General features: G+C 42.4%; 1 protein-coding gene across 1 annotated transcript in view; it reads left to right on the top strand.

Moving 5' to 3' along the window:
- The window catches only part of TRIM25 (tripartite motif containing 25), a 24825-nt gene that overhangs the window by 2727 nt on the left and 11977 nt on the right, over window positions 1–10121 (top strand). Inside the window, exons 2-5 of the mRNA XM_015815527.1 lie at window positions 4075–4170; window positions 6572–6805; window positions 7692–7848; window positions 10050–10100. Coding sequence (XP_015671013.1) covers window positions 4075–4170; window positions 6572–6805; window positions 7692–7848; window positions 10050–10100 — 538 coding nt within the window. The remainder of the gene's footprint in view (window positions 1–4074; window positions 4171–6571; window positions 6806–7691; window positions 7849–10049; window positions 10101–10121) is intronic.

A 10121-nucleotide genomic window follows, 5' to 3' on the forward strand; every position in this document is an offset into this window, starting at 1 on the left:
ATTCTAGGTTGCTTCTCTCCTTGATTAGTTTCCATCCATTAAGTGAGCTTTGCCCCATTTTACAATTTTTTTTGCACAGTTGTTCAGTAGATCCTTGCATTTGTTAAGTTAATAACATGGTTGTTAAGTGAATCTGGATTCCCCATTGACTTTGCTTGCCAGAAGGTCGCAAAAGGTGATCGCAATCGTCATAAATATGAACCACTGCAAGTGTCACAAATACATGTCAGTTGCCAAGCATCTGAATTTTGATCATGTGACCATGGAGATTCTGCAATAGTCATAAGTGTGAAAAATGGTCATGTCACTTTGATGCCATTCTAACTTTGAACGGTCAGACTTGTTTATTGGCTTTGTATCCCGCTGTGTTCACAAAAACTTTCAATGACTTTAAATCCATACTTAATCTTTAAAAGAATGTAAAAACCTAAGTTTGGGGGAGAAAAACCCTGAGTAGGGAAGGTTTGTGTTTTCTTGCTCTGCTATAGGAATCTTGTGGAAGATGAATCTGACAAAAACTCTCTCTCTGTATAGAAAACCTTAGCCTTTGACTCTTACAGCCAGTTATGAAATATAGATCAATATGCACAGGGGAAGAAAGTGACTATGTTTCTCTCTGATACGTGTATGTCAGTGAGAAGCAGTTTCATGCTATGTTTTGTATAGGATGAGAGCAAATGCTTTTGCTGCAGCTTCTATTGCTAAATGTTTCTTGAATTTATAAAGATAACAGAATAACAGTTGAAAGGGACCTTGGAGGTCTTCCAGGGCTTTTCAACAGTGGTACGGGTACCACCTGTGGTACATTGGCACCTGGCAGGTGGTACGTGATAGCGGGGAAGGAAAATGAGCTGAACCGGTGACAGCACCGCACAAGCCTGAGCGAGAGTTGGCTGGAGCTGCAGGGTTGTCAGGGCTCAGTGGAAGCGCCAGGATCAGCGCCAATCTCCAGCTGGAGCTCGGCGCTGATCCTGGCGCTTCTGCTGAGCCTTGAAGAAGCGCCGATCAGCTGGAAAGCAGCACTGATCCTGGCACTTCTGCTGAGCCCAGAAGAAGCGCCGATCAGCTGGAATGTTGCAGCATCTCCAGGGTCTTGTGATTTACATTCAAATGCTTGGCAACTGATTCATATTTATGACAGTCACAGTGTCCCAGGGTCATGTGAAGTAGCCAAAATCTGCTGAAACCACCCAACAGACGGGGGGGAATAAAAACCAAACACCCCCCACCCCATCCCCACTGCCAATCCTCAACAGAAATGCTCACAACAATGAAAACCTCGGACAGGACAGGAGGAAGAGCACCGCCGGGTGGGCAGGCAGGTGTCTTGCTCGGCTGTGGCTTGGGGGGGACTTTTTTCAGTGCCATTGTAACTTCGAACAGTCACTAAGCGAACTGTTGTAAGTCGAGGACTACCTGTACTTTTATCACTTTTTGGGGGGGTCATAAAGTTTTTCACACCTTGCTGGTGGTACTTGGATGTTGCCATATCCTAAAAGTGGTACAATGGGTGAAAAGGTTGAAAAGCCCTGTTCTAGTCCAACCCCCTGCACAAACAGGGGATACCATTTCAGACAAAGGGCTGTCCAGTCTCTTTTTAAAAGCCTCCAGTGATTAAGCCCTTACTACTTCTGAAGGCAAGCTGTTCCACTAGTTAATTATCCTCACTGATAGGAAGTTTCTCCTTAATTCCAGGTTGCTTCTCCCCTTGATTAGTTTCCATTCATTGTTTTTTATCTTGCCTTCTGGTGCTTTAGATAATAATTTGACCCCCCCCCCTTCTTTGTGGCAGCCCCTCAAATATTGGAACAGTGCTGTCATGTCTTCATAGGTCTTGTTTTATGTTGAGAACTATGTTTTGGAATGCTCAGCATTTGAGTTTTTCTTTGCAATCTGATCAGCTTATTTATGATGGACAAGTATTCAAAGGCAGCCCCACTGATAGCAGTTCTTCAACAGTGGAGAATTGTCCACATGACCTTTGTCTGTTTCAGTTCTTTCACAATTTGCCTGCAGGATAGAGTAGAACAGTGTTCTCTGTACATCCATGGATCTCTTTTTACCAGTGAGACCTGTGGATATATATATTTTCCAGTAGTAGGGGCTGAGCGAAGAGCCCTATGTATTAAGTGGACATTTTCCCTCAAAGTTCCAAGTCTGCTTGAAATGTGAGGACATTGTTCCAAAATAATCCCCCACTTATCTGATGATTACAAGCATCCAGGTTAAGAAAAGTATTAGGGAACGGCTTTTAGATATACGATACCAAAATGAGATTAGCCTGATCCCAGATCCATTTAACAAACAAGTGGAACGTGCCAGATAGCAATTGGCTATTGCATCCTGTTACTCATTTCTTCATTCCAATCAGGTTCAGCCTATTCTACCTTCTGTTCTATTCCACCTTCAGTAGGTCTATATCAGAATTTGCCCCCATAGCAGTGGTTCTTAAACTGGGAGTAATTATCTCCAAGGGGGGGAGGTAATTTGGGCAGACCCTAGGGCAGGGGTAGGCAACCTTGGCTCTTTTATGACCCATGGACTTCGACTCCCAGAATTCCTGAGCCATGGCTGGCTCAGGAATTCTGGGAGTTGAAGTCCACGAGTCATAAAAGAGCCAAGGCTGCCTACCCCTGCCCTAGGGTAACAGAGCAATTTGTAATCACTTATTGGTGAGCCAAAGATCCAGTATGGGGCTGCTGTTGTTGCTGAAATAAATAGTAATGATACCTTTAACACCATCAAACAACCTGCCTATCCCAGGTCCTTGGGAAGGACTCAGTAGGTGAGTAAAAATGCCATATCCAGTCTAAACAGCTGGCTGATCCTCCTAGCAACCATAATAAAAATTAATACTTGTGTAAAATAATGTGGGTTTGGATTTTGGGGCGGGAGGGTTGACATGCAAGACCAGAAAAAGAGGTAATAGGGTCAAATAGTTTCAAAACCACTGCCATATATGCTCCCATATATGCTATATGGCAGTGGTGGCGAACTTATGGCACGCGTGCCAGAGGCGGCACTCAGAGCCCTCTCTGTGGGCACGTGCGCCATGCCCCAGAGATGGCAACCATCCTCTTCAACCAGCCGCCCGCTAATTTGCCAAGGTCCCACGTGGCCGGATGCATCCCACCACCCATGTGCTTGCTGGCCTCTGTGTGTGGGGGCCAATGGTGTCAGGCAGAAGCCGCCCCGGCCCCTGCCTCGCCTTCCCCTGCGACAATGGCACCCCACCCTGCCTCGCCTTGACTCACCTCACCCCGCAGGACGAGTCTCCTGCCCACTTCTCCACCCACCAGAGACCCCCTGGATCTCCCCCAACCCTGCTCAGCCCCCAACAGGCATCCTTCCCCAGGAACAACATCGAGCTGGCCATGCCCACCCTGGCCACGCCCACTCATCTGCCATCTGCCATGATCACTGTAGCCACGCCCACCCAGCAGGCCATGCTCACCCGGCACCCGGCGATACATAAGTGGTTTTGGGTTGCAGTTTGGGCACTCAGTCTCTAAAAGGTTCGCCATCACTGCTATATGGCATCTGTTACTCTGTGTTGCTCAATTTTCCCTTAACAGCCAAAGGATGCATATATTTCCCTTTTTCCTACATGCTCCAAGTCACTGAATTTTATGTCAACCACCATCCTTCAAATAAGGTAGCTTCTGTCATGTGTTGCTAAGTGATGGGTTTCAGTAGCTAACATCCCTAAACCTCCAAAGCTGGATTGATAACAACTTATTTTATGTTTTAAAAAAGACTTTTACACCGTTGGTATTGCTATTTTATTTCATTCTGATTGTTTTTTTGTGTACTGGCTTTGGCCGGATTGAAACCATATTTATCTACATAGTTGTCACCTCCATCTTTGGTCCGCCATTTCCCCCCCACTCTGCACAACATTAAAAACCTCGTTTAAAAAAAAAACTCATTTTTTTTGAAGTTGTGACTGCAGATGTGTCCCTTTTAATCAGAATCCTGAAGCAAATCTATATCCCCTACCAGTGGTTTTGTTTCCTTAGTAGCTGGCACGGATGTTGTTTTTAATCTAAAGGAGACTTTTTTGTTCCCTTATAGTTACAGCTGAAGAAGAGATTAGCAGAACTCTGTGCCCTCAGTGACAAGACTGCTAAGTCCTTGGAACAAGTACGAGCTCAACAAAAGCAACTCAGCGTAAGGAAAGAATTCTTTTTTAAACGGAAGCTCACTTCTCTTTGCCATCAGGAGGTGGTAATGCAAGGGGGCTGCCCTGGTTTCAAGATATAGAGACCCCCACTTTGGAGTTATGCATTGTGCTTAGTGAGATATTGTGTGTGTGTGTGTGTGTGTGAGAGAGAGAGAGAGAGAGAGAGAGGTTGCTATTTCAAATATTGCCTTCTGCTGTCACCATTTACTTGAATTTTGTAATATATGAGTTAGGGAGCTGGGAGACAAATAGGAAAAAAAACCAAGTTACAATTCTTTTGAAACATTTTAAGACTGAGTTGTACTATTAAAAAAATGCCTCCTTTGAATTGACTCATGATTTCATGTACACACTTATCGGTAGCCCTCGACTTACAGCCACAATTGAGCCCAAAATTTCTGTTGTTAAGTGAGTTTGCCCCATTTTACGACCCTTCTTGCCACAGTTGTTAAGTGATTCACAGTAGTTGTTAAATTAGTCAAAATGATGTTAAGTGAATCTGAAGGTTGCAAAAGGGGATCACATGATTCCGGGACACTATTACCACCATAAATATGAGTCAATTGCCAAAGGTCTGATCTTTGATCACATGACCATGGGGATGCTACAACAGTCGTAAGTGTGAAAACTGATCATAAGTCACTTTTTTCAGTGCCGTTTCAATTTTTGAATGGTCACTAAATGAACTGTTGTAAGTCGAGGACTACCTGTATGTAGGTTTCTCACCTGGTGAAGAATTAGTCTGCCCTTGCCTTTCCTTGGAATGTTTGTTTCAACTTTGCCGTCTAGTCAACAACTCCAGAGTTTCTGGTGACTTCACTTTCAAATGCTAACCCTATCCCAGGGGTAGGCAATCTTGGCTTTTTTATGACTCGTGGACTTCAACTCCCAGAATTCCTGAGCCAGCCATGCTGAGGGGAAAGGGAGAGGTTTCCAAGCTGAGCCATGCTGGCTCAGGAATTCTGGAAGTTGAAGTCCACGAGTCATAAAAGAGCCAAGGTTGCCTACCCCTGCCCTAATCTATTCCACTTAACTTTCTAGATCAGCCAGATATAGTCATTTGCTGAGGAAGATTCAGTTCATCCTATATTTAATTCATCCTATCCAATAAACCAACTTCTTCCTTTTACAAGATCTAACAATCTTAATCTTTCATCCAGTCACGTAATGTTGTAGAACTTGATTTCTTTTAATTTATTTTTTTGCCCCTTCTCATAAGATTCATCCAAGCTGTAACAAATCTCTTTTGTAAATCCAATATATGTGAATTATGCAGGTTGGCTTATTATTTGTAATCCTTTTTTGATTTTTAAAGCATTAACTGATTTATATGTCCAGTGAGACATCTTTTGCCATGTCATTTATAGATCTACTTTTAGTCAATTCTGTCTCACTCTTGTCAGAGAAAACGTCTTCCTCTTTTGCCATTTCTTCCAAAACAACTTTTGGACACAGCCTAGCGATAGAAGTAAATTTCTCCATTGTTGCTGTTGATATTAACTTCTGGTTCCATTTTTCAAAAATATTCTTCTGTATTTCCAGTGTTATAATATTTTGCTTTGTTTTGTAGCTGCTAATCAAGTTTATGTATTCTGTTTTAATTAAAATCTTTAGTTCTCTCTGCTGTCTAATTTTTTAAATTACTTAAAACAAGTGCAAAGACTCCACTGGAAGGATTCTTTATAATTCCCAAATCTTATTTCAAATCTATCTGGACCCTTAAGCTGTTTATAACTTTCTAATGTCAAAGTCTTAGTTAGCTTTTTGCTGTTCAATGCATTTTTTTAAAGTTTATTTTATTTATTTATTAGATTTTTATCCTGCTTTTCTTAATCTTGTAATTAAAATTTGGTTTACTTAAGGACTGGAAACAGAATTGCTCATGTTTTCAGACTTGTCAATTCAAACATTTCTAATAGCTGAAAAGTAGTTAAGCAATTTCTGAATATGATTAGAAAAGGAAGTACTTTAAAGATGCCAACTATAGTTTGAGCAAGATGGCTATTCCCTCATCTCCCTGTGCTCAAAGCCTATAGAAGACTACTGCCTTGTGGTCTCCTCACGAGGAGTAACTGAAAGCAATATTGGGCGATCTACCATCCTCTCTTTGTTTGAAGAGGTTCATAGAGCTGGTCTATTTTATTTTTATGTATATTTATATGCCACCCATTTATTTATATTTATATGCCGCCCATCTCACTGTCAGGTGACTCTGGGCAGCTGTTCACCAACTGTTTATTCTTAGTTGTGGTTGTCAGCTCCATATTCAGTCCACCAGTTCTTCCTCCAAAGGTCTCCCAACTTCTCCATTTTTCAGCCTCCTAATAAGTAATGTTGCATTACTTCATTTCCAAATCATGTTTTATTTTGATGATATTGCCCCTACAGAATACCACTAGTCGGAAGCTGGAATTGCTGAAATCAGAATTCCTAGAAATAGTAGCCTTAATTCATGAAGAAGAAAAGGATTCTTGGAAGACAATCAAAGCAGAAGAAAAAAGAGTCCTCGATAAATTTGAATACGTCCATACAGTCCTGGGTAAGAAGAAGAATGAAATCCAGAAGGAGAGAGATGAAATTGAAATGACCTTGACGGAGATGGATGACATCACATTTTTAAAGGTAATGTTCAGTTGGGAGAAACTCTTCTGAACAGTGATTAAAGGACTCCCTAATTTCTCCAATTAGGGAGGCACTTTCTCCAGTGAAATCTTTCCTGAGCTGCTTGTCCTACAGATGTATGGGTTGGACTCTCAAAATTCCCCCTTTGCTGATAATTCAAAGAGTTGCACAGAAAATTGCACAGAGAGGGGATGCTTGTTCTAGTGCAGTGGTTTTCAACCTTTTTAATGCCACGACCCCAACCGGTCGTAAGTCGAGGACTAAACTGGTCGTAAGTCGAGGACTAAACCGGTCGTAAGTCAAGGACTAAACTGGTCGTAAGTCGAGGACTACCCAACCAGTCATAAGTCGAGGACTTTCCCTGCCCGGGAGCGCCGTGCATGCATGGTTCCGCCCCCTGCGCCAGCCGAGGCATAGCTGGCAAGCGGCAGAGACGGAGCAGGCCGACCACCAGCTGGCCCAGCCCAAGGGAGGTAAGACACCCGCCGGAAAAGGGGGAAAAAATGGCAGACAAAAAAAATGGTGGACAGCCTTGCTTGGCGACCCCCATGAAATGGTCGATTGACCCCAAATGGTGTCCTGACCCACAGGTTGAGAACCACTGTTCTAGTGTCTTTAAACTAAGAATACATAATGGTAGCAGTCCTAGCTTAACCCACCCAACCTGATGCTCCCTGGGTGTTGTTAGTTTTCAACTCCTAGAATTAATAAATACTGACATTTGAGAGAGGCATGCCTTTCCCTGCCTGGGGTCTGTTTAAAAAAAGAAAATGCAGGATGTATGTTTAGTCATTTAATAAATACTCCACTATATAATGCGTCGAGCACTGTGGAAGGAGCTCTTTGTTGGTTCAGATTATCACAATATCTTAATACTTTATTTCAGAGAGCAACAAAACTGCGGGAGGTATCCTTCACTGATGTGTTTGTTCCCAGAATAGAGTTGGATCAAAACCTGCTAGGCACTGTTTATCAGAAAGCCTTTAACCTCAAAGAACTTACAAAACGATTTTTGGGTGTACCTCTGGAACAGAAAAAAAAAGGTGCTTTTATTTATTCATTTACTTACTGCTATATATAATATGCAAACCGTATGTGAATATATATATACACAGTGCTTTTTTTGTAAAAAAAAAAAAAAAAAAAAAAGGTGCCGGAACTCACGTCAAACAACCCGCCTTGCCTACCCTACAAGGTTCCATCCAAAAAAGGTGCCGGAAGTCCGTTCTGGGTGTTCTATGACAAAAAAAGCCACACACACACGGTTTGCACATTTTATTCCAGCTGTATTGCTAATCTATTGGAATGTTAAAAATTAACTGACTTTAGTTAATAAGATTTGTCAGATAGTACAGATAGTCCTCGACTTACAACGGTTCCTATAGTGACCATTCAGAGTACAATGACATTGAAAAAAGTAACTTATGACCATTTTTCACACTTTCAACCATTGCAGCATCCCCATGGTCATGCGATCAAAATTCAGACGCTTGGCAACTGACTCATATTTATGACGGTTGCAGTGTCCTGGGGCCATGTGATCACCTTTTGCGACCTTCTGACGAGCAAAGTCAATGGGGAAACCCAATTTCGTTAACCATGTTACATCTCAACAGCTGCAGTGATTCACTTAACGACTGGCAAGAAAGGTCGTAAAACGGGGCAAAACTCACTTAACAAATGTCTCATTTGGCAACAGAAATGTTGGGCTCAGTTGTAGTCAGAAGTTGAGGACCACCTATATTGCTAAACTATTGTTTATCATGGAGAACCATGTTTGCAAGTGGACAAGGTAGCTATGGTCTTTCTACAGCATTTAACTATATAACATTACTTTGAATTGGCGCTAAATTCCTTTTTTGCCTTGGGATGAGAGCACTTGGCTCCTATCTTTCAATAAGGTCATGGCTCTTGGGTTCCCATATTTCACCTGGGGAGAAGACTGGGGTGGGTATACATACATAGTACAGAGTAGTTCTGAAAAACACATCCTCACTTCATACCAGCTTAAAGTGATCTATGAATGTGGTTCTGGAGCCCCCACGTAACTTTAGACACTATGTAGAAATGTTAGTTTTGGCCATTGGAATAAAAGGTTCCCAGGCTAGGATACCAACCAGCCCAATAGTGCAGGGGTCCCCAACCACTGGTCCATGGACCAGTACCGGGCTGCGGCATGCCAGCAACCGGTCTGCACAAACAAGCAAAGCCCTATCCACGGGATGCAGGCAGCACACAAAACCACCACCCCCTCCGGTCCGCGGAAAACCCTCTCTCCATGGAACCGGTCCCTGGTATCCAAAAGGTTGGGGAGCTCTGCAATAGTGCAATCAAATCCTTCCCTGCCTCTGGGGTAGCAAAGAGTAGTAGCAGTAGAGTAAAATTTCTAGATGGACTGTTGTGCGCTACCATGAACTTCAGAATAATGTTGCTAGTTTCTGGGCAAGATCTGTTTAACTTATACATATTTTAAATCCTGTATTTTATATTTTAAACGTTATGTCATATAGTATGCCTTGTTTTAATTGTGATGCTTCTGACATGAATAAACAAACTTCAAGATGAGATCTAAAGTTAACTAAAGGTAGTATCAATAAAGCTTAGTTCTGTTAAATTAGTGTTATTCTGAGAAATAAAAGAAATGTCAGCTGTCCTAAAGGTGCTTTTTCAAAAGGCAACTGGACTTTCTTGTTTTTCCTTGAAGACGTTTCACCTCTCATCCAAGAAGCTTCTTCAGTTGTGACTGAGGAAGCTTCTTAGTTGAGAAGCGAAACCTCTTCAAGGAAAAACCAAGATAGTCCAGTTGCCTTTTGAAAAAGCACCTTTGGGACAACCATGACCTGGATGACTGAGACTCTCCATAGACAAATGTCAGCTATGGAAGATGCAGGTGGGTTGTAAATAGCCATGGGTGGAGTGCAGGCTGTTGAAAGTGAGAGTTAAAAATTTGCTGCCAGAAGAATCTAGATGCTTCCTGAGATTGCATGGGGGATGTTGGAGGAAGAGGGAATTCACAGAAGTCATCATTCAGAGGGAGGGGAGCACTTTTTGGACTTTGTTTCCTCTGTGCATAAAAGGAACTTTTTTGTTCCAGATAAGTCAGAAGAATCCCAAACGTTACCCGTAAATCTGTTTAAAGAATTGGAACAGGACAATTCCATGCTAAATGCAGAGAGGCTACCCTGCCACGATTTCTTTGATTTGCCCACTGTCTTATTTATGCCCCTTTGTCTTTTTCTTTCAGAAGGGCCCAAATCAGAAGCTCCTACACCACAACCAAAAGAATATAGATCTAGTAAGTGAGAAATCAGCGCGC

The sequence above is a fragment of the Protobothrops mucrosquamatus genome, unplaced genomic scaffold (assembly GCF_001527695.2).
Source record: "Protobothrops mucrosquamatus isolate PMUCROS unplaced genomic scaffold, P.Mucros_1.0 scaffold_6, whole genome shotgun sequence".
In the NCBI taxonomy this organism is placed as follows: Eukaryota; Metazoa; Chordata; class Lepidosauria; order Squamata; family Viperidae; genus Protobothrops; species Protobothrops mucrosquamatus.